The sequence below is a fragment of the Typopeltis vanoorti genome, chromosome 7, assembly GCF_054136105.1.
Source record: "Typopeltis vanoorti isolate ZY-2024b chromosome 7, IOZ_Tvanoo_1.0, whole genome shotgun sequence".
NCBI classification, from domain to species: domain Eukaryota; kingdom Metazoa; phylum Arthropoda; class Arachnida; order Uropygi; family Thelyphonidae; genus Typopeltis; species Typopeltis vanoorti.
In genome coordinates this window covers 138,140,710-138,166,162 of record NC_143555.1, presented here as the reverse complement: position 1 = coordinate 138,166,162, position 25,453 = coordinate 138,140,710, and the positions used below count along the sequence as shown (strand labels likewise).

Genomic DNA, 25,453 nt, shown 5'->3' with positions numbered 1-25,453 from the left:
TTATTTCTCATTTTCGTATTTTAGCTGCAATTTTACTAGTTGTCGGTGATTTTACAGGGGTATTCGCTTCTACACTAATGTCCTTTCTTGTTTCTAATTGAATATTTTCCATATTTTCTTCTCTTAATAAATCCTTAAAATATTCTTTCCATCTCTCTACTATTTTACTACATCTCTCTACTACATCCACTAATTCTTGGTTGAAGTCCTTTTTTCATTTTTTGGATAGCAGCATAAAATTTTCTACTTGCATTTTGAGTATTAAGTTGTTCTATTTCTTTTATTTGTTTCATAATCATTTTCTTTTTTTTAGTATATTATTTGCTTTTCTTCTAAGTTCATTGTATCTTCCCGATTACTTCTAGTGTTTAGCTGTATCATTTGTGCTCTGGCTCTGTTTTCTCTTTTATAGCTGCATCACATTCTTCATTATGAGTTCTTTTCTTTTCACCTATCATTTCAGCAGCTGCTTCTTTAATCATATTTTCTACTCTATTTCATTTTCCATCAATACCATTGAATCCATCAGTTATGTCATTTTCAGTTTTATTTAATTTAGTTTTCAAGTTATCTTGGTATTTCTTAGCTTCCTTTACATCATTACGAAGTCGAAGTTTATCTATGTCCCATAACCCAGCCTTCTTTTTTTTGTCATCATTATCACATTTGATAATCTTTCTCTTATAATCATTTTCACTAGATAATGATCGCTGTCATAATTAGAGTCTCCACAGCTCCTGACATCAATGAGAGAGGAAAAATGACGTCTCGACACTAAAACATGATCAATCTGGTTTACTTCATTCGTGCCTGGTATTCTCTAAGTTCCCAGGTGAATTGCTTTATGTGTGAATGATGTGCTTCTTATGAATAATTTGTTTCTGATTGCAAATTGCATCAGTAAATCACCATTTTCATTGTTTTTATCATGTAATGTAAATATTTCTGCTACTAGCTTTTGATTATCATCTCTCCCCAACTTAGCGTTAAAGTCTCCTATGATTAATAGAATATCATACCTTTGTGTCTTACAGCAGATTTCATCAAGTTGCTCATAAAATTGATCTTTATCAATTTCTTCTTTCTCCTCAGTTGGTGAATGGGCTGAAATGACAGTAATGTTTCTAAATTTTTCTTTTAATCTTATTTTGCATATTCGGTCACTAATAGCTTCGTATTCTAACATACTTTTCCGTATTTATTTGCTTACTGTGAAGCCATTACACAGCTGACCAGTTTGTTCATTGGGATCACTATAAATAAGACTATAATGCTGTTTATCAATCTCCCCTGCCCTTGCCATCACATTTCTTGTAGTGCAATGAATCTATTTTATATTTCAGCATTTCATTAGCAACTTCATTCATCTTTCCTATTTGTTTCATTGTCCTTACATTCCACGTTGCCATTTTGATATCTCTTCTTCTTCTTTTATTCTTATTTTTCTGTCTGTTTCGTAATCCAATCATATCCTTTTTTCCATTCCAGGTTGGTTGCCATTGAGTACTGTTCGGAGGTTTCGTTTGTATCAGTTTCGTAGAATCAAATGTTTTATGATTGGGTTGCAAACCCAATGCACAACCCTCCTCTTTCATCCAAGCTTGGGACTGGCTGGAGTGATCACTATTCAGAGTAACCAACTTCAGGTGGAGTTCCTATCCAAATTAGATACCAAAGAAAATCCCATGGCTCAGATTCCTCCAATTTTCCTAAAGATTTGTGCTCCAGAGTTGATCCCTATCCTATGTCACCTCTTTTTACTGTCTCCACCAGCATCTACCCTATGCCCTGGAAATTAGCCCATGTCCAACCTATTCCCAAGAAGTGTGACAGATCCTTACCATCAAATTATTGCTCAATCTCTCTCTCTCTCTCTCTCACCTCAGTTTTCTCTCTAAAGTAATGAAGAGAACAATTAACAGTACTGAACTAATAAACACTTGCCAGTATGGATTCCACCAATGCCGTTCAACATTGAGGATCTTCCCACCTCTAGATAAGCACCATGGAAAAGTTTGGCAAATCCTAAGTGAGTGCACTAGATATCTCCAAGGCTTTCAACCAGGTCTGGCACAAGAGCCTATTAAGTAAGCTTCCATCATTTGGTTTGTCCTGTGGCCTCTGCAACTGGGTTGCCAGTTTTTTCACTAGATGTACATTGCATGTGATAGTTTCCTATCTTCTAACTATGCAACCAATGCTGGGTCCCACATGGTTCTATCCTGTCATCCATCCTTTTCTTCTATATATCAGTGTGACCTGCTCCAGTTGACCACCAATCTAATAGTTTTGCTGATGACAGTAAACTACATTTCTCCTTCTCACTTGACAAACCTTGCACCAAATAAGCTACCACAACTCATATAGCAACAACCTCTGCAAGCCTAAATTCTGAACTCCAAACCATTTTTTGATGGGGCTTGGATAACCTTGTGTAATTTCAATGCCTGCAAAACACAGTCCTGCCTTATTTCCTACAAAAAAGACCATATTATCCCAGTACCTTTGACAATACCCAAATCTCTAGGCACGAGATCTCTCTCCTTTGAAATTAACTTGTCATCTGGACTCTTTTGGCATAAACACATTACAACATTGCCTTCTGAGTACCTAAAAAATTAGGATTCCTCTTTCATTTAAAGTATTATTTACCCCTGAATAGCTATTCACCCTATACAAATCACAAATCTACCCATCCATCGAGTATATCGAGTACAAATCTCTACCAAATAATGGCCCCAGTCCAGCATGGAGAGATCACATCGAGTGAGTGGTATCAGTGGAACTAGCTGTAGATCCAGAAATGAGTTGTTGTGTTTGTATACCAATGCTAGAAGTATAAGAAACAAGGCGGATGAAATGGTTGCACTAATTGCGTCTGTGCACCCAGAGATTGTCGGAATAAGTGAGACATGGTTAGATGAGGATGACATCCTGACAGGAATAGAGATGGAAAGGTATGATGTGTTTCGTGAGGATAGAAGGGGTAAAAAGGGAGGGGGAGTGCTATTGATGATAGAGAAAGAGTTATGTCCATACAAGGTAGAGATGCAAGGGGGAAATGGGGCCAGTGGTTTTGAGGCAGTATGGTGTGAGATAGAGGTGAATAGAATCAAATACTTGGTGGGATGTTGTTATAGACCTGGTAATGTGGATGGTGGTGATAGTGAAATGTATAGTCAAATAAGCCAAGCAAATAAGAAAAGGGTGATCATTATGGGTGATTTTAATTATGGCAATATAGACTGGAATGAAGAGATAGCAACTGGAAGTAAAGAAAATGAGTTTCTTGAGTTTTTGAGGGATAACTACCTCAGACAGTATGTAACAGAGGGCACAAGAGGATTAAGGGTCTTGGATTTGGTCATCTCATCGGAGGATGTAATTATCAATGAGGTATCAAATCATCCACCAATTGGTGAAAGTGACCATGAGGTGATTACTTGGGTGGTTGCCAGCAGTGCAAGGACCCCTGTGAAAAAAGGGTATATGTGGAACTACAAGGGGGGTGATTATGAAGAGCTCAGGAGACAGCTTGCAGGTGTAGCATGGAATGAGGAGTTAGCTGGAAAAGAGATCAATGCAGCTTGGGGGATTTTCAAAAAATATTTAGTGGATGCAATGTCTAAATGTATACCACGGGTGAGAAGGTTAAATAAGTTAGGTGTCAGATGGATGAATAAAGAGATTAAGCATGCAATACAGAGAAAAAGGGCATTGTGGAGGCAGCATAAGAGAAGTGGAAGTAACCAATTTCATGAGTTCTACAAAGACCAGGCAAGGAGAGTGACTTGGTTGGTGAGAGTAGCTAAAGAGAGGTATGAACAGCAGTTAGCTAATGAAGCTAAAAAGAATCCTAGGGAGTTCTTTCGATATGTAGCCAGCAAAAGAAAGAATGATTATGGAAGGATGACAATGATTGGAGGAAATGGTATAAAGACAGCTGTTGCAGAATGTGTGGTGGAGATACTTAATGAGCAGTTCATAAAGATCTTTCAATCTTGTGAATGTGACTTCATGGAGAGATTAAGAGCAGTTGATGATGGGGAGGAGAGACTGACTGTAAGTGAGCAAGAGGTGTTTGGGGAGTTGAGTAAACTAGATGTAAATAAGGCTGTGGGACTTGATAATATATCACCACGTATTCTGAAGGAATGTGCCAGAGAGTTGACACCTGCCTTGACATATTTTTTTAATACGAGTCTTGCACTTGGTCAAGTCCCTAAAGAGTGGAAGGAGGGCAAGATTGTGCCACTTCATAAAGGAGGTGATCGAACTCAAGCATCAAACTATAGGCCTATCTGTGTGTCGGGTGTTGTGGTTAAGTTGTTGGAGAAGCTTGTGAGAGCTAGAATCCAGAGTTGGGTTGACAACAATGGTATAATCTTTGATGGACAGCATGGATTTGCTAAAGGGAGGTCGTGTTTTAGTAATCTACTTACTTATTACAATAAAGTGACTGCTTCCTTGGACAGAGGAGAAGGATACACAGTAATATACTTGGATTTCGCAAAAGCTTTTGATAGAGTGCCTCATGATAAGTTGACAGTCAAACTAGAGCAGATGGGGTTGGATATTAGATTAGTGCATTGGATTGGAGACTGGCTATCTGATAGGTATCAACAAGTTGTGTATGGGGGTGCAATATCCAGGAAAAGGAAAGTCACTAGTGGAGTGCCTCAGGGATCTGTTTTAGGGCCATTACTATTTAACTTGTATATTAATGATATTGGCGAAGATTTGGATGGAGATATTCAGTTGTTTGCAGATGATGCAAAGTTGGGAAGAACCATAAAGAGTAGTGAAGATGTTGTGGCCTTGCAAGAAGACTTGAATAAATTGAGTGATTGGGCAAGCAAATGGGGGTGTGAGTTCAATGTTGCAAAATGTAAGGTTTTAAAATTTGGAAAACAAAGATGGGATGCAGAATTTATGCTTGGTAAGAATATATTGTTGGAAGTAGAGGAAATAAGAGATCTGGGAGTGATAGTGGATAAGGATCTAAAATTTAGGGGTCACATCGCCAAAATTGTGAAGACAACACAAAGACTTCTGGGAATGATGAGGAGGACACTGACGTGTAGAAGTAGGGAGATTCTTGTTCCATTGTATAAGGCTTTGATTAGGCCACACATGGACTATTGTGCCCAGATTTGGTCACCTGGTTTTCAGAAGGATGAGGAGATGTTGGAAAGGGTCCAAAGGCGACTGACTAAGGTAGTTTCTGACCTCTGGAATGTCGAGTATGAGGAAAGATTGAAAAGATGTAATTTGCAGAGACTAGTGGAGAGAAGGAAGAGGGGAGATATGATAGAGACCTACAAGTTGGTAAGGGGTTGCTATAGGATCAATGGTGGAGAAGTTCTACAGCGAATAGTGGGAGATCAGGGGAGAACCAGAGGTCATCCCTGGAAACTGTATAAAGAGGGTGTGAGTAGGGGAGTGAGAGGCAGGTTTTTTTCGTGCAGAGTTGTGAATGATTGGAATGCCTTGCCTGAGAGTGTGGTGTCTGCAAGGAGTTTGAATGTGTTTAAGACCCGGTATGATGAGATGTGTGTGAGATAAAAGGACCTCCTAGATGAGTCTTTGACTCCATGAGGTCTTGTTTAATAATAATAATAATAATAATAATAATAATAATAATAATATTGCTTGCACATCTGGGGATCCCCCCCCCCCAAGAGCTGCCTAAAAATATTTGATGCAATTCAGTCAGACTGATTAATGACTCATCCCTTACCAACTCAATCCAACCACTCTCATACAGCATCTAGTATTTACTGCATGCATCATCTATCAATATTTCCATGTTAAATGTTCATCAGAACTATCATCAGTAATTTCTCCTCTCTACCAAATAAATTGAAATGCGTGTAGCTACCACCTAATATCCCTTCACAGTCCAACTCGATACTCATAGAACAAGTCTCTCTTCCTCCTCCTGCTGTATTGTGGAACAGCCTTCCCTCCCATGTGTTTCCTAAGGAATACAATGCACAGGCTTTCACATTCAATGTATACAAATTTCTTATTTCCATACATGGTACTAATGTACTATAAGTTGACTAACCAGCCTCTCCTCTCATATATGGGTCCAACATAAAAAAAAATTCCCTACAGCACACTGATAATGACTTTCCTCTTTTGGGATATTGCACTCATATATGGCTTGCTGATACCCATCTGGCAGCCAGTCACCTAACCAACTCACTAGTCTCTTATCCAATCCCATTTGTTTCAATTTAGTTACCAACTTATCATGAGGCAATCTATCAAAAACCTTTGCAAAATCTAAGCATACTACTGCATGTGCATATCCCTTGTCTAATACATTTGTCATCTTATTACAGTACTTAAGTTGGTAAAATATGACCTGTGTAGCTACCACCTGTTTAACAAACCCGTACTGCAAGCCCAGTTGACAGAATTTGACATGATGCTCTATCATTGAGTTCGAGGTTATATCGTAGTGTGTAGTGTTCATGCAAGCTCCTGATAAGATAAGTATTATTTTCAGTTATCGTTGATAAAATTACTTAATATTGCGTAGTTTTGTTTGCCTTGCGTATTTTAGTGCGTCTGTTTGTGTGTTTTTGGTGTGTTATAACTTATAATTTGATAAAACACGTTGCAAATAAGTATGGCACCTGTACGAAGGAAAATGGCAGCCAGTAATGATGGTTCGCCATCTTTATCAAAGAACGGTAGTATAAAAGAAATGAGTCAGTGTACTAGCTGTGAAACCTACGCTTTGCAGAGAGCGGTCGGAGTGTGGTTAGATGATAATAAAGGATTGAATGTGTGTAGAAAATGTAGGGAGAATGAGGAATTGAAGTGTATTTCGGATCATGAGTGTGATATTTTTGTCAAACTTTAGAATGAAGAAAATAGGGATATGACAAGAAACGGCAAGGTTGTACATGAGAATTGTGAGAGTGTGAATGTAGAAAGTGTGAATGATAGTATTAATGGTTTCTCAGAGAATAAAAAAGATGAGATAGATGCACTGAGTGAGATCGCATTGTTGAATGGTGCGATAGAAAAGGCAAAACAGCAGCTACAGTGCATGAACAAAAGTCGACTGAATGAACCAACCAATAATAAAAGGTATGACAGGAAAAATAGACATATGAATGTGAACATGAACAAAATGAAGGATAGAGTGCTGTATGGAGACTCGTTAGTACAAGGTGTGTTAATAGAGGATTTGACAAAATCGTACCAACCTGGTGCGACCATAAAGGATGTAACTGAGTCTATTAGAGAGCAAAAGGAAAGGGTGAAAGAAATGATTGTTGTGGCAGGTACGAATGATTTGAAAGGAGATAAAATGGAAATGATAGAAGACCTGAATGAATTGTTTGAGGTAGCAAAAGAAAAGAGTGAGAGTTAGAATGATTAGTCTTTTGCCATGGTATGACAGTGAAATGTTTAAAAGGAGGGCCATAATTGCGAATGACTTTATGCGTGGGTTATGTATGACGAGTGGTGTGGAATTTGTGGACGTGTTGAGTGAGTTTGATGAGCGAAAGGATCTATATAAGATGGATGGCTTGCATTTGAATGGTTATGGTGTAAGAAGACTTGAGAGAGGGTTGCTGAATGTAGTGGATGTGCAAATTCAGGGAAACTAGATTTGTTAAGGGGGGGGGAGTAGATATACAGTCCTTAGGGAGCAGTTGAATGTAAGAATGAATATAATATGCCAGAGCAAATAAGGACAACAAATCAGAGTGGGATAGTTGATATAAGGCATCAAGGTAGGGTTGGGGCTAATGGGGGTCTTAAATTCATGTATACTAATACTAGAAGTATTAGGAACAAGAAGGAAGAGTTTTTGGCCATGGTTGGCACTTCTAGACCACAGGTTATTGGTATCACTGAAACATGGCTGACTGTAGATGATATAGCTAGTGGGATTGAATGTGATGGGTATAGTGTGTTCAGGAATGACAGAGAGAATAAAATTGGGGGAGGAGTATTGTTGATGATAGCTGATGAGCTACAGCCAAGGAGAATAGAAGTTGAATTGCAGGATAGAGAAAAGAGCACATTTGAGGCCATTTGGTGTGAGATTGTGGCTAGCAGAACCAAATATACAATTGGGTGTTGTTATAGACCAGGTGATGGAAAAGATGGTGGTGACAGTATGCACAAGCAAATAGAAGAAATGAGTGGAAGGAGGGTGATTATTATGGGAGATTTCAACTATGGTCGCATCGATTGGAGTGAGGAGAGGACACACGGGAGGAAGGAATTGGATTTTATGCAGTTATTAAGGGATAACTATCTGCGACAGCATGTAATGGAAAATACTAGGGGTAAGAGAGTGCTTGACCTAGTAATTACATCTGAGGATTTGGCTGTAACAAATATGACCACATTGCCATCGATCGGTGAGAGTGATCATAGGAGCTTGACTTGGGAGGTGGCTAAAGGTGTAGAATTTTCAATTAAGACAGGGTACATGTGGAATTATCGGGCTGGAAAGTATGACAAGCTTAGGAGTTTGATTGGTTCAGTGCCATGGCATGTACAACTGCAAGGACTAGAAGTTGATAGTGCATGGGAGGTAGTTAAGAAGTGTTTGCATGAAGCAATGGCTGACTGTATACCTAGAGTCAGAATAATAAATCAAGTAGGGGTTAAATGGATGAATAACACCATTAAGCTTGAGCTGCAAAAAAAGAAACAACTATGGAGGGAATTTAAGGAGAAAGGACACCGGCAGGCACATGAACGGTATAAAGCGCAGGCCAGAAGGGTGACGAGTGTGGTAAGAAAAGCAAAAAAGGATTACGAAAGAACATTGGCCATGCAGGCTAAAGAGAATCCTAAACAGTGTTTTAGATATGTAGGAAGTAAAAGGGAAAATGTACATGGCAGAATGATTTTAAAGAATGCCGATGGTAGGGAAGTAACTGAATCAGTTGAGATAGTTGAGTTACGGACTGAGCACTTTGCAAGAATATATCATCCAGGTACATTGCATAAACGAATAAACCAGTAGATTATACGGGAATTGTGGTGAATGAAGTGGAGGTGAGTAGTCTATTGCATAACCTCAATGTCAATACATCTGTGGGATTGGATGGTATACCAGCTCGTGTTGTACGAGAAGCAGCTAAAGAATTGTCAGTACCCTTGACCATTTTGTTTAATTTGAGTCTTGGGTATGGGTTAGTCCCGAGCGGGTGGAAAGATGGGAAAATAGTTCCACTGCATAAAGGTGGTTGCAAGACTGCTGTTGTAAATTACCGACCGATTAGCATATCAGGAATCATTGTCAAGGTCTTAGAGAAATTAGTCAAGAAAAAAATACAGGATTGGATAGATGAAAATGGGATATTGTATGGGGGACAGCATGGTTTTGTGAGGGGTAGATCATGCCTCAGTAATTTGCTCATGTTTTATAACACAGTGACGGATGAACTGGATAGGGGTAATGGGTTTACAGTGATACTACTGGACCTTGCCAAGTCCTTTGATAGGATACCACATGGAACCCTAATCAGTAAACTGGAGCAGATGGGGATAGATATAGGGTTGGTGAGATGGACAGAAGGGTGGTTGAAGGAGAGATACCAGAGAGTGGTTTATTCAGGAGTGGAGTCTAAAAGACGTCTTGTGACTAGTGAAGTGCCGCAAGGCTCTGTTCTTGGACAACTCTTTTCAATTTGTTCATCAATGATATTGGAAAGGATTTGAGAGGAAGTGTTCACTTGTTTGCTGATGATGCAAAGTTGGGTAGAGCAATTGTGAGTGCACAGGATGTCAAAATTTTACAGGATGATTTGGACAGTTTGGAGGACTGGGCTAGGAAAAATGGATGTCAATTTAATGTGGCAAAGTGTAAGGTTATGCACTTTGGGGTGAAAAGAATAGCAGCAGTACTCCAGGAGATTGATGAGACCAGTTATTTGGGAGTGTTGGTGGATAGGGAGTTGAAGTTTAGGGGGCACATTGCAAAAGTGACTAAAACAGCTCACCAAATCACTTGGCTTCGGAAAAATACTTTAACATGCAGAGACAAACAAGTTGTTGTTCCTCTGTATCGAGCCTTGATAAGACTCCATCTGGACTTCTGTGCCCAGTTATGGGCACCAGGGTTTCTTCATGATGGGGAGGAAGTGGAGAGGGTCCAGAGAGACGAGTGACCAAGATGATAGCAGGTCTGTGGAATGAACCTTATGAGAATAGGTTGAGGATTTGTGGGTTGCAGAAATTGGACCATAGGCAAAGGAGGGGTGATATGATTGAGACATTCAAATTACCGAAGGGTTTTTATAAGATTGATCCAGAAGATATTTTTAAAAATATGACTGGTGGTGGGAGGACTAGGGGCCATGCATGGAAGCTGGGCAAGAACGTGGTTGACAAGGGTGTTAGAGCTAGGTTTTTTACTTGGAGAGTGGTGAATGAGTGGAATAAGCTTCCAGATTCTGTTGTGGGTGCTACGACCGTGAATGAGTCCAAGGCAAGGTATGATAGATACTGTGTGAATGTTGAATAGTTGTTCTTGACATGATGTTAGGGCCTCCCTCGATGAGTCTGTCGACTCCTTGGAGTTTCCCGGAACAATAATAATAATAATAGAATACTGCTGTTATCAATCCATTTCTGTATCTTAGCTCTCACTAACTTCTCGGATGTCTTAACCACAACTCCAGATATACATACTGGCCTATAATTTGTAGTAACAGCCTTATCAGCACCTTTGCGAGTGGAACAATTTCACCTTCTTTCCACTCTCTTGGGACCTCTGCTGTTGTAAGACTCTTATTAAATAGGTATGCCAAAGCTACCACCAATTCCCTGGAACATTCTCATATGTTATCGTTTTATTGTCTTTATTGATTGACATCAAGCTTATTTATTTCCTCGTATATCTTCTACTTGCCCACAATTAAGCCATCCTCTCTTATTTCATCTACACTTGACCTTTTCATGATTTCACACTGATGAGAACAGTTCAGTGAATTACTCACTGAATACCTTGACTATTTCCTCTGCAGCAGTTACCATCTTCATCCATTAACATCATTCTTGATGCTTCTGATATTTGTGTACATAACATGAAATGCCTGTGGTCTCTTGTGCCCAAAGTCATCCTGGTATCTTTAAGTGACTAACATATTCAATTTTAACACCTGGAGAAATTACATCCAGCATTCTTGACCATTTCCATGCTCAAGTTGCCTGCTGGCCACAGCAGTGCCTGTAACATGCTCACCTGCATCTGTGCTAATTTGCCTGATTTTGCATTTATATTCTCTGAGTGAATAATACTTTTTCCAAGGCACCTAACTCAGATCCACTTTAATGCAATTCACTCCTATCATCATATTATGGCCACTGACACAATTTTCACTCTTGCTTTTCTTTCTTGCTTCATCTAGTACTTCTTTCATATTCTACTTGTCACTTTTTTTCCCCATCATTTGTACTCGTGAAAACTGTAAGTTCTTATCTTTTCCCTTTTTGTGTAACAGTGTTACTAATATCTTCGATCTTCACTCTGAAAAAAAACAAATTTCATCATTCTCTTATCAAACATAACCTTGATTCCAGAATCACCATATAATGCTATTTCCTTGCTCTTCTTTCTCTTTTCTTTTAACTCTCCTTTTCTTTCTCTTCTCAGCTTCATCTGTTACCATGTACTTTAATAGTTGCTTTACTTTGCACTTTGTCTGTGAATGATAAAATTCTAGAGGGGATAATGCTGGGTATAGAAACAACACCATTTATATGCTATATACTAATGCCAGGAGTATCCGTAATAAGGGAGAGGAATTGGTGGCGCAGATAGCATCAGCCTGGCCAAAAATTATTGGAATCACTGAGACGTGGTTGACAGAAGAGGATATAATAATAGGAATAGAAGTCGCTGGGTACAGCATTTTTCAGCAGGATAGGAAGGGAAAGTGTGGTGGTGGAGTACTGCTTATGATAAATGATGACTTATGTCCTCTAAGAGTGGAGGCTTCGGAAGGCAGTGACACTAATGATTTTCAAAACATATGGTGTGACGTAGAGGTGGGCAAGACCGGATATTTAGTGAGGTGATGCTACAGACCCAGGAGTACAGAGGGTGGGGACCAGGAAATGTTTAGACAGTTGAGTTTGGCAAGTGCAAGAAGAATGAGTTATGGGAGATTTTAACAACAGTAGTATAAACTGGGGAGAGGAAGATGCATGTAGCAATAAGGGAATGGAATTTCTAGAATTCTTGAGGGACAAATGTCTTATGCAACATGTAATAGAGGGAACAAGAGGTTCAAGAGAGTTTTGGATTTGGTTATAGCATCAGAAGAGTTGATAATAACTGAGATGACATCTCTCCCACCAGTTGGAGAGAGTGACCATATGGTTTTGACTTGGAAAATGAATAGACATGCAGGAGTCTCAAAGAGACAGGAACGTATGTGGAATTATAAGGCAGGTGATTATAATAGTCTAAGATGACAACTTGGAGAAGTTTCATGGAGGGAGGAATTGGAAGGCCGGGATATCATTAGTGCATGGAAAATTATGAAAGAATATTTGTTAGCAGCAATGGTAAGTTGTATACCACGAGTGAACAAGAGGACACAATTTAGAGTAAAGTGGATGACAAACAACATTTAAGCAGGAATTGCATGCAAAAAAAGAGGCTGTGGAAGAGATATAAGGAGACAGGAAAAGAGAAGATGCATGAAGAGTATGAGACACAGGCCAGAAGAGTGACTAGTATGGTAAGGAAGACGAAACTGGAATATGAGAGGAGATTAGCCCTAAGATCCAAAGAAAATCCTAGGGAATTTTTTAGATATGTGGCCAGTAGGAGGAGAAATGACTGTGGAAGAATGATATTGTGGGATAAAATTGGGAATAGAGTGACTGATGCAGAGGACATTGTGAAATTGTTCAATGAACAATTTATTAGAGTATTTCATCCTGGAGGAGTCAATTTTAATACTAGAGGGATAGGGCAGGTTCGAGGTTTACAGGAGGAGAGTGTGTTTCAAATACTGAGTACTCTGGATGTCAGTAAAGCTGTGGGACTGGATGGTATTTCACCATGAGTTTTGAGAGAATGTGCTAGGGAACTGACAGTGCCTTTGACCTGGCTTTTCAATGAAAGACTGGCTACTGGAAAGGGCCATGAAATGGAAGGAAGGTAAGATAGTGCCATTGCATAAGGGCGGTAGCAGACTGGAAGTGTCTAATTATAGACAAGTTTGTGTGTCATCAGTAGTTAGTAAGATCTTGGAGAAAGTAGTGAAGTACCGTATACAGCATTGGGCAGATGAGAGTAATGTTATTTGTGAGAGTCAACATGGATTTGTGAAGGGGCACTCTTGTTTTAGCAATATGCTAGCCTTTTATGATAAAGTTACAAGAGCATTAGATGAGGGAAAGGCATATGCTGCCATTTTCTTAGACTTAGCAAAGGCATTTGGCAGGGTGCCACATGATAAGCCGATATTTAAGTTTCAGCATATGGGTCTGGATGTCAGATTGGTCAATTGGATTCAGGATTGGCTGTCCGGTATGTATCAGAGAGTTGTGTATGGCGGGGCAGTTTCAAGGAAGCAGAGGGTTACAAGTGTGATCCCACAGGACTCAGTGTTGGGACCTATATTGTTTAACCTTTATATCAATGACATTTTTAGTGGATTGCAGGGGGATGTTCAGTTGTTTGCAGATGATGCAAAGCTGGGAAGGATTATTAGTAATAGTGCAGATGCGGCAGCCCTGCAAGAGGATTTGAATAAGCTAGACAGATGGGCAAATGAATGGTGGTGTCGGTTTAATGCAGCAAAATGTAAGGTCTTGAGATTTGGGAAACATCGATGGGACACTGCATACTCTATGAGAGGAGGGAGTTATACTGTAGGAAGTAGGAGAGACAAGAGATCTGGGATTGATGATTGATAGAAACCTGAAATTTAGGGGACATATTGCAAAAGTGGTGAAGGTAACACAGAGGATTGCTGCAATAATGAGAAGGACACTGATCTGCAGAGATAAAACAGTTATCATTCCTAATTAGAAGAAACACACGTATAAACCACAGTGAAAATGATTTAATTGTAAATATTTCATCCTAAGTATCTTAGGACATCATCAGTACAGTATTTAAACAAAAATTAGGAATAACATACAGTTAGGGCGCATGATTACAATAGAATCTCATGAAAACGTGCATAACGTGCTAAAGTAGTAAAAAAAAAAAAAAAAAAAAAAAAAAAAAAAACGTTAATTATTTAACACAGTTTTGTATGATAATTTCCCATACTTTAGGAATAGTAAGAACGTCGTTGCGGTTTAGGTTTGGTCTGTGTAGTAGGGCTTCAGAACTTTCTTTGTATAAACGTTCATGTTTAAATATAGATCTATGTAAAAGTTTAGCCTTTTCCCAATGGATCCTATGGTTTGGATTTTCAATTCCGTGTTGAGAGAGGCCAGATTTCTGCGGTTTAAGAAGACGAATGTGGTCTTGATATTCCGAGATGCGTTTCTGAACAGACCTACCTGTCTGTCCAAAGTAAGATAATTTGCATGAGCATGGAATCTCATAAACACCAGGCAACATCAAAGGTGAGAGTTTGTCCTTAGGAGAAGGTAATAAGTTGTAAATTTGGTTGATAGGTTTGTAAGTAGTGGCAAAATTGTATTTCTTCATAATTTTAGAAAGACGTTCTGAGATGCCTTTAACGTAAGGTATGGGAATCCTATGCACTTCTTCCTGTCTGGTTTGATGCATGCAGAAGTGACTGATGATTTTTTGAGTTGTTTTGGGATTATATCCATTTAGGATGGCTGTATTTTTGATAACTTCTAATTCCTGGTTTAAAGATTCTTCAGAGGAGCAGAATTTGTGTGCTCTGGAAACTAGTGATTTAATAATGCCAGATTTCTGAGATGGATGATGAGCAGAAGAAATTAAAAAAGTTATCATTCCGTTGTATAAGACCCTGATCAGACCACATTTGAACTATTGTTCTCAGATTTGGTCCCCAGGATTTGAAGGGGATAAATTAACTGTAGAAAGGGTACAAAGGCAGATAACAAAGATGGTTTCAGGACTGTACAATGATAGTTATGAGGATCAGCCGAGGGAATGTGGATTGCAGAGTTTGGTGGATAGAAGAAGGAGAGGTGATATGATTGAGACTTTTAAACTATTGAGAGGTGGTTACAGGGTTGACACTGGGGAGTTCTTTCGCTTGGTTGAACAGCAGGAAGGAGTGATGACAAGAGGCCATCCCTGGAAGTTATGAAAGGAAACCGTTAGCAAGAGGGTGAGGAGTGATTTCTTTTCATGCAGGGTGGTTGAACCATGGAATGCATTGCCTGATGGAGTGGTGAGAGTGAGAACCGTCAATGAGTTCAAGGAGTGGTATGATAGACTCTGTGTTTCTTAGGGGGGGGGACCTCCCCTTGATGAGTCTTGATAGACTTTGTGTTTCTTAGGAATGACCTTCAACAATGAGTCTTTTGACTCCATGGAGGCCTGAATAATAATAATAATAATAATAATGATTTCACCAAAAGAAGTGTAGGACATATTTGAATCTCCTTGCTTTTTTTTTTTATAATATCCAGTGTAGATAGGTGCTCTTGAAAAATAATTCCAGTACATTCATCGAATCACTGAAATTATAACTTATATATTGTATTCCCACTATGTTGTTTTTATCTTCAAAAATATGACATCTTGGATTGACCAGTGTTCACAAGCCAAATTAAAGATTCTGTTTTGAGAGGTATTTATTACTTTCTTCAAAGTTTCCACAGCAAAATATATGTCTTGACATATATATGAAGTTCATATGCAAAAAAAATGATATAATAATTATTTAATCTAATTATTTTAAATGATGATAAAGACATATATTTATTGACATTACTTACTTAACTTTGGCAGCTTGTCGAATATGAGGAAGGTCCTTTTCTATTTCCATAATATCTTCAAACTATCAGTAAGCAACATGATTTTTATTATTATATGTATCATGTATTTATCAATGAAAATAAATTTAAGGAAAGATTAAAATATACAATGTTTGTTTCAACAACAAAATAAGTCTCGATTTCATTAATAATACTGTCATTTCATAATTTAAGTTTATGACATTACAAAATTTGCTTTGCTCTAGCACAAAACTACCGAAAGAGTTTTACTGATAATGAATTAAGTATTGTCTTTATAAAGAGAATAGTATATTATTATTATTGTCCTCAGACATTCATGAGGTCAAAGACTCATCATAGGCAGTCCCTCTGTCTAGATAGTTCTATCGCACTGTGCTTTAATGCATTCATATTCTCTGCAATCAACACACTCTCAGGTAATACATTCCGATCATTCACCACTCCCCATGCAAAAACAAAAACAAAAAAAAAAAACACTGCTGTTCACACGGTTTTTTTTTTTATTCCAATTACAAAATGTCAATAATAAAATCTCATCACTTTTAAACAAATGAACATAGATGCATTACATTTAGAAGCACTGTACAGATGCTTCCAAATGGGGGTGGGAAAAAAAAGTACCAAAGCTTTATGGGAGATGACCTCATGATATTTTTCTTCCATTGTGCCACCAAGAAGAAAAAACAAAAGAATAAAAATTTGAATATGATGATCTTTTATATAATGATAATCATGCAAATATACTCATCACATGAGAATTTGCACCCTGCTAAATAAGAAGCATCTGCATGTCACAGATGTCTCCTGTTTGTGCTTATCATCAATAAGAACTGATATGATTTAATATGGCTTAATATTTCCTAAGCCAATCTAATGATTAAGCAATGTGCCTCATATATTATTATACAAGAAAATTGTTGTACTGCCCTGAAGTTTCAAGTCACTTGCTTTTTGGCTACTAAACCTAAATAGCATACTGCTAAGTAATTCACTACTGAAGTTCTCCTACTAACATGTGGTGGGGTATGTTCTTCCTAATTGCTTTTTTCAATGAACAGATACAATTCATTTTCCATCTAGTTCTTTGCGATCATCTGATGATGTTCAATTAATCAGGGTGCTTTATACTATACTATTCAAACATGTTAAGTCAATATCATCCTTGAATCATTATTGTTATTATTCAAATGACCCTATTTTACCAATGGAATAGTGGATTGTTTTCGTTAAATTTTTAATAGATTTAAACATCTAATTTGTATTACATATGTCCTGGAAAGAAAACAAATACAGCTAACTCTCATTATATTTATCAAGCTCATAGGAACCACAGAAGAGTTTCTTATAGGAGCTTTGGTAATGTAAATTTCCTTTCAAAAGTCATTGTGCCCATAGGGCTCTGGTCATGACTTATTATTATTACATGACATCTCCATGGAATCCTAGAACTTATCATGGGAGGCCATCCAAACCAAATGACCTATCATTTATTCACACAGTTCAGTGCCTGCACTATGCTATAAACTGCTACTCACTACACAGTATTTTTATTTTATTTTGCTTTGTTAATTGCATGTGTGTGCTTTCAGGCCAATTTGGCTGTCATGCTGGAGAAAAATCTTGAGTTTCCATAACAAAAAGCCTGCTACCTTCATTAGGAGACTATCTTATCTTTAATTGAAAAAAAAAAAAAAATCAAACTCGGGTTTTTTTCCAGCTGAAGGGCATAAATTCCATTGTTTGTCCAACTGCACAACAGAGGCAGCCTTCTCAGTAGTTCATCATTATTATTATACAGGCAATTCCATGCTGTTTGAAAACTGTGGAACATCCTCTCTGACTATTATTCACACAATACTCACAATACCTGCCCTTAAACTTGAATACTCACAAATCACTCATGATAGCCTCTGACAACTCATATGCCATTCATTCATTACTATACAAGCAAAAATCTAGTCTTCACATCCTTGTTAACCTCTTATTTAACCTCCAAGAGTGACATATTAAAAAAATTCTTACAGATTATAAAATTTCTAATGCATCTATTCTATTATTCTTTTAGTAACTGATATTTTCTATCATATACCCTGTTTTCTACTTACAGCCAAATTTTGTAAGATGCACCAACTGTTCAGTCTATTTTCATACTGAACAAAAAAAAAAAAGTCCATTCAGGTGGGTCAAACTAGTGACCTATGTATTGCTGTTATGTATATCTACAGTCCACAACTCTGCTAATTGAGCCACTGAGAGGTGTGATGATGATTTCTCTGAGAGGTTGGTGAGAGCTAGGATACAGAAGTAGATTGATAACAGTACTATTCCCTGTGCTTGTCAGCATGGGTTTGTTAAAGGAAGATCATATTTTACCAATTACTTATGTACTATAAGAAGGTGATGATGAATTAGACATGATACATATACAGCTGTATACTTAGATTTTGCAATGCTTCTTTGCAAAAACAAGACCCTTTCGATTGATCAGAGAACACCTCTTTTCTTTCAGTGTTTCATTCAATTGATCAAGTTGTTCACAGTATACTCTTGCCACTTGTGGCAAGAGTTCAAAGTGTATAATATAAGCCATATCCCATCAAAAGCTTAACAAAACCTTCTGAGGATAAAGGTCTTGTTTTGGCTGAAGTTTAGCCTGTTCCCTGGAATGAACCCACTGTCTTTGGTATTTAACATTCTTGTAAAGCATCCACTTTTCATCACCAGTGACTATATAACTCAAAAACGGAGACTGAACCTCTCAAGAATGAAGATGAGTGTAGATGTTGACAATTGTTGTTCCTCAGTTCATGAGGAACCCACCTGCTGAACTTAGACACTATTCCAAGTTCTTGCAAATGGCGATGGATGGTCGATAATTATGCATTATGGAAATTATGGAGACAACTACCGTGTTAGAGTAAAACTTTAGTTTAATATAAACCAAAATGAACACTCGACGTTTCGATCTTCATATCAAGGTCATCATCTGGAGCATACATATATATAGAGAAACAAGCTGCACTACAATCTACATGGTTTGCTAAAGTTACTGACCAACTGTTACAACAATTATTGGCCTGACCTCTGATGAAAAAAAAAAAAAACCTTTACTACATCAAAGCTAGAGTCCTATTATTATCTATTAGGTTACAAAATTAAATTGGGCTGGAGAGCAACACGTTTATATATATATATATATATATATATATATATAAGCTGAAAATTGCTTAAAGTCCTAAAGTATGCTAGATACTAAGTAGGCTGAATATGTGCCATCCAAATTCTTGGAATTTTTATGCCACCATTATTGTTGAGATTAGGGTGGTTAATCAGAATTTCACAAGCTTCTTTAAATTTTCTTTCATACCAGGATTTTGTATGATGGTCGATAATGATGATGATAAATTAAGATCTTTTACTACATCTTCAACAGTTGCACTGACATTTCTTGCAATAGTGGGTTCTAACATATCATTACCAAGAGACAGGGAACCCAGAGCAAGAGGAGTCTTTCAAGCTAAAGTCCCCTTGCCGAAATTTTTGGAACTATCACTGGCACTTTCACATATTCAAAACATTATTGCTACACACTTCTTAATCAAGAAGTGTGTAGCAATAATGCTGCTACATTATTTATAGTATTAGCAGCACTGTTGCCTTTTTTTGAGCTCATAAAGAATGATGTGTCTAATGTACTCTTCAGTAATAACCTCCATAGTAATAAAGGATATTTAACCCCCCAACTGGCCATGCCATCTATAGACATCAAGCTAAATCTGGATACGATTCTTTAACACCCGTTGAATAACATGGATAAGAAGTGCAATTTGGTCTCACTATTTCATCCACTTGGCCAGCAGGGAGGTTAAACAATAACTTATGTATGATGTTCCTCTTGCAAGGTGGAATTCCTTAGAATGAGGCTGCCTGAGCTTAGAGGTACTTATAAAGCTTTAAAAATTCATGTTTAGACAAGCTGAGACATATTTTAACAAGTGCAGTATAAAAAAAAATGACTTTACTTTTGGGATGACATAATTGGTAGGATAACTGGGGACATCGATTGGAGGGAGGAAAGGGGGGGGGGGCATAGCAAGATGGAAGTGGTATTTATACAGTTGCTAAGGGATAATTACATGAAACAAAATGTTATATAAGGGATAAGGGATTTGAGGGTGTTGGATCTGATAATAGCATCAGAAGATGTATATCCATAACCAAGGGAGACACTCTGCCTCCAATTGAGGAAGGCGACCATGCAATCTTTTTCTGGGAAGCTGCCAAACATATGGAGTTCTCTGTAAAGAAGGGGTTTATGTTAAATTATAAGACTGGTGATTATAAGAGGCTTAGGAGTCATCTTGGAACAGTGTCATGGCTTGAGAAGCTACAAGAAAAGAATGTCAGTAGCGCATGGCAAGTGGTTCAGAGATTACTTGAGGGTAGCAGGATCATGCTGCATACCCAAGGTCAGGAGGATAAATCAAGTTGGAATTAAGTGGATGAGTAGGGATATAAAGCAAGAGCTGCAAAAAAAGAAAAATTGTGGAGGAAATATAAAGAAAAAAATGATCAGCACACTCATGAGCAGTACAAAGTGCAAGCAAGAAGAGTGACTAGTATGATAAGGAAGGCCAAATCAGACTATAAGAGAGAATTAGCCAAACAGGTCAAAGTAAACCCCAAAAAGTTTTTTCGCTATGTAGCAAGTAAGAGGGAAAATGCCTTTAAATGATGCTTGTGGTAGGAAGGTGACTGAACCAAAGGACAGTTCAGTTGCTGAGTGATCATTTTGCAAAGGTGTATCATGCAGGTGGTGATTTTACGGTTGCTGATGTTACTGATGTTATAAAGATGCATATCAAAATTGAGGTAGATGAACAGGAGATGTTCAGCATATTAAAAAATATGAATGTGAACATAACAGTGGGACTGGATGGCATATCAGCACATGTATTACGTGAATGTGCAATAGAATTGACATTGCCTCTGACGAAGTTGTTCAATCTGTCTCATCTCTGGCAGAGTTCCAAGGGAATGAAAAGAGGGTAAGATAGTACCAATACATAAAGGTAACTCCGAGGTAGCAAACTACAGACCAATTAATATATTGGGAGTGGTTATTAAAGTATTGGAAGAGTTGGTAAAAGGTAAAATGTTGCATTTTAAGTGGGTGAATAGGGATGCAATACTCTATAGTGGGCAGCATGGCTTTGTAAAAGGTAGGTCTTAGTAACTTATTCACATTTTATAACAAAGTGACAGCAGAATTAGATAAAGGTAATGGCTACACTATGACTGCTCTACTTTGCCAAGGCATTTGACAGAATACCACATGGAAAACTATTACAAAAGCTGGAGAGGATGGGAATGGATATGAGACTATTAGCACGGATAGATCGATGGCTGAAGGACAGACACCAGAGAGTTAGTATATGGTGAAGTGGAGTCTAGGAGAATGATGGTGACTAGTGGACTACCTCAGGGTTCAGTACTAGGGCAAAAATTCTTTAATTTGCATATCACTGACATAGGGAAAGATTTAAGAGGGGATCAGTTGTTTGCTGATGATGCAAAACTGGGAAGAGCAATAGTTGATAAAGGTGACGTAGATATCCTTTAGGATGATTTAAATAAATTAGCATTGTGAGCAAAGGATAATGATTATCAATTTAATGTTGCAAAATGTAAGGTTATGCACTGTGGGCTGAAAAGGTTGCATATGGTGTATCATATTGATAGTAATAGAGTAATGGTTTGCAGGAAATTGATGAGGCTAGGGACTTGGGAATAATGGTGGACAAAGAGTTAAAGTTGAGTGGGCATATTGCTAAAGTTGGTAAAATAGCTCAACACATTATTTGGATGTTAAAAACATGCTAACAAGTAAAGATAAGGAAGTTATTACCCCTCTTTAAAAGGCTAGGATTTGGCCACATCTTGACTATTGCACACAAATTTAGTCATCTAGGTTTCTTGGGGATCAGGAGGTGGTCAAAAAGATTCAAAAACAAGTGACCAAGATGGTAACATATCCAGGGCCGGCCATCTGGGGGATGCGATGGGTGCAATGCACCCGGGCCCCACGATCGAGTGGGCACAGTTGGTACACATCTGCGGAAACGTATTTTTAATTTTTTTTCTTCTCCTAATTTTGCTTATAACTAAAGGGATTTCATCGACAGGATTTTAGGGCCCCCGGTAATAATAATATCTCTGTGTTTCTCTATTATATTAGGGTTTTTCCTTAACCCTTTTGATGCGTTTTTACCCTAAAATGCCTGATTTATCATTAGTTTTTTTTTCTAATCTGTTACACATTTATATAATTTGGCTCGTTATTGAAACTGTTGAAAAAATATTTATTATATTCTTTATATATGGCTAGTCTAGAGCAGGGGTGGACAACCCTTAACATGCCTGCCAAACGTGGCACGCCAATGACTTTTTTTTTTTTTTTCCGGCACACAACCCAGGGCCCATCTTAAAAAATAATTAAATAAAAAAATACATTTCAAACATTTTCGCTGACACATATTTTAACTTAATATAATACAATTTTATTAAGTACAGCTATACCAAATAAAAATGCAATAATTAATTAAGCTCTACCAACTGTTTCATAATAATAAGTAATAAGAAAATTAGAAACAAACATCCTATTTCCAAGCCATCAGTACAAGTTTTGTCCAGTTCAGTTGTTGCATTATTCGTCAGGCATCTAGACGTGCCGTGCCTCCTTTACCATCATTTGATATATCTTTTCATGTTTCGTAAAGAACGTATCCATTTTCTAAAGTGTATTTAGATTTTATTAAATCGTAAGTCATTAAAATATGGATTGGAAGTATTTATTGTCAATTAATATGTTTTACTTATTAGATATAAAAGCAAATTTCCTTTACATTGATTTTCAGAAACTAAAGTTTTCAGTTTTTTTCGTAAAATCCCCGTATATATTGCAATTGCTATTTCCTGCCTAGAGAGCAGTTTCCTTGTTTGCATCCTACCCAAATAGCACCATCTGCTTTCCCATTATTTCAAGCAAAAATTAGCAGTAATTTACAAGACTTGAGATACTTAATGAACAATCCTTCACGAATGACTAATGAACAGACAGCTATGGTACTAGGCCAGTAAAGATATGTGCATATATGATTGCACATATATGCACATATCTTTACTGGCCTAGTACCATAGCTGTCTGCTATGGTACTAGGCCAGTATTAACAAAAGATTGCGTGAGCCAAAGATAAATGTCAGCAGACAATTTTTGAATTGAAATGCTAATTCTCTTCAACCAAATTCAATATCTGAAAGTGCCATAACAATATTCACTATATATTTCCTAGCTTTAACACGTTTACGAATTTTAACATTTTCAGTTGATTTTTATTGTTGCTCTGCATTTGAGCTGGAGGGGCAGACTCCCACACATCTAGTTTTTAGTGTTTGCCAGTGCAGCATATGGTTTTACTTGTGGCTAAATAGCATAGTTTTTTTGGGGGAAGGGACATGCGATTCATTAGTTAGTGCCTTTATCCCAGCTAACTCTAATTGCACTATTTGTTGAGACATATATTACACAGACTGCAAATGTTTGTACCTTATTCAGTGATACAATAAAACGACCTGCTTTTACTTGTGTCTGCAGACATATTGGCTAGTATGGAAGGCGTGTGGTTTGTCACTATTGCCATGAGGTGAACATGATTAAACTTTTTTTTTTCTGTGTGAGGTAACGCGAAACTTTTCAATTTCTTTTTTTTGCAAAGTAAAATCAGGGGTGTGAGTTATACGCGAAGACCAGTTATATTCCAGTAAATACAGTAAGTTATTTTTAAACCTATGTGATATGTATTATCAATATTCAGAATTATGAAGTGTTGTCTGCACGTGATTAGATCTCAACTACATTAATTTCAACTTAGTTAATAGTGATAGATAAGGGTGAAACTGATGTACTGAAGTAAACAAACGAAAAAAATAAACACATTCCTTGAGTGTTTCTAAAATTTTGTAATATTGTAAAAAGTATGTACATATTTAACTTTTTGTTAATTCATGGGATAAAAATATTTAATATTATTTACTTATTCGACAGGTAAAGCCTAACCCATAATGTCCATGCCAAGAAAGTATCCCTCTGGATGTCAAAAAAGGAAATCAGCAGAAAAGAAAAAAGAAGAAAAGCAAAATCTCAAAAAGTCACAAGTAGATTTGTTTTCATGGCTACAAAATAAATCTGACAACGAAATTGCTACGACTTCAGCAGTTGCGATTCAATCTTCAACTGAATTCAAATGAAGAAGAAAACTCCAAACAAGCTACACAACTTTTCAACGAAAATGTAGTAACTGTGGGATTCATCGAAAAAGACACGTCTGATTATACAAACGTTTTGGATACAGCAAATAAAGATGAAAACAATAATGTTTTCATTATTGTTTCATTATCAATAAACAACGATGGTGATCAAGTGAATATAAATGATCCAGGTTTGTGGCCAAATATTATAACTGATAAATTTAGATTATTTTGTGTTAAAACCAGACCTAAACAACATCATCAAGATGCATTCGTTAAGAATGTTGAAGGTAGATCATTTTCTACATCGTACTATTAAAAAAAAATGCCAAATGGTGAAACTCAGCTTCGCAGCTGGTTAGTTTACTCAAAAGCTCAAGACTCCGTATTTTGCTTTTGTTGTGTATTATTTTCCAAAAGAAGAGGAAAAGATCAATCAACACGATTTATATATGGTTTTAATAAATGGAGAAAACTGTCATCTGTAATTCAAGATCATGAGCTTTTTGTTGGTCACTTTAATTCTTTTATTGCTTGGCAAGAATTATTAAAAAGGCTTAATTTATGTTCGACTGTTGACAGAACAAATCAAATTAATATAAATAAAGAAACAGAACGTCTAAAATTACTATTCCAAAGAATTGTAGATGTAATTCTATTTTTAGCAAGTAATAATCTGTCATTTCGAGGATCCCATGAAACAATAGGAACGCTGAATAATGGAAATTTTTCAAGTTTAATAGAATTATTAAGTAAATATGATCCTGTGCTAATGGATCATGTAAACAGAATTAAAAATACGAAAAAAAGAATTGTGTATCATTTGGCGCATAGATTTCAAGAGGAAATTATTGCTGCATTAGGTAATGAAGTCCTTAATAAAATTAAAGACGATATAAAAGCATCCATATATTACAGTATCCAAATGGATTGTACTCCTGATATTTCTCACAAGGAACAAACTTCAATAATTATTAGATATGTAAATTTTGTAGACAAAAAATTAACGATAACACAGCAGTATCCGAAGCTAAAAGTCTACTGGATTCATTACAAGAAATGCCATTTATTTTAAGCTTATCGGTGTGGTTTACAATATTGTCAAAAATTAATAGTATCAACAAACTATTTCAAGTGAAAACAATTGTTATTGACTCTGCTTTTAATTTAGTGAATAAAATTAAAAATGAAATCAAAAATTTAAGATCAAAATTTAACACAT

The 25,453-nt window shown here is 37.1% G+C and overlaps 1 protein-coding gene across 1 annotated transcript in view; it reads right to left on the bottom strand.

Annotated features, from left to right (window-relative positions):
* LOC150105113 (disheveled-associated activator of morphogenesis 2-like) overlaps window positions 1–25,453 on the bottom strand; it is a 575,640-nt gene that overhangs the window by 56,416 nt on the left and 493,771 nt on the right. The window contains exon 22 of the mRNA XM_090396160.1: window positions 15,904–15,965. Coding sequence (XP_090252286.1) covers window positions 15,904–15,965 — 62 coding nt within the window. The remainder of the gene's footprint in view (window positions 1–15,903; window positions 15,966–25,453) is intronic.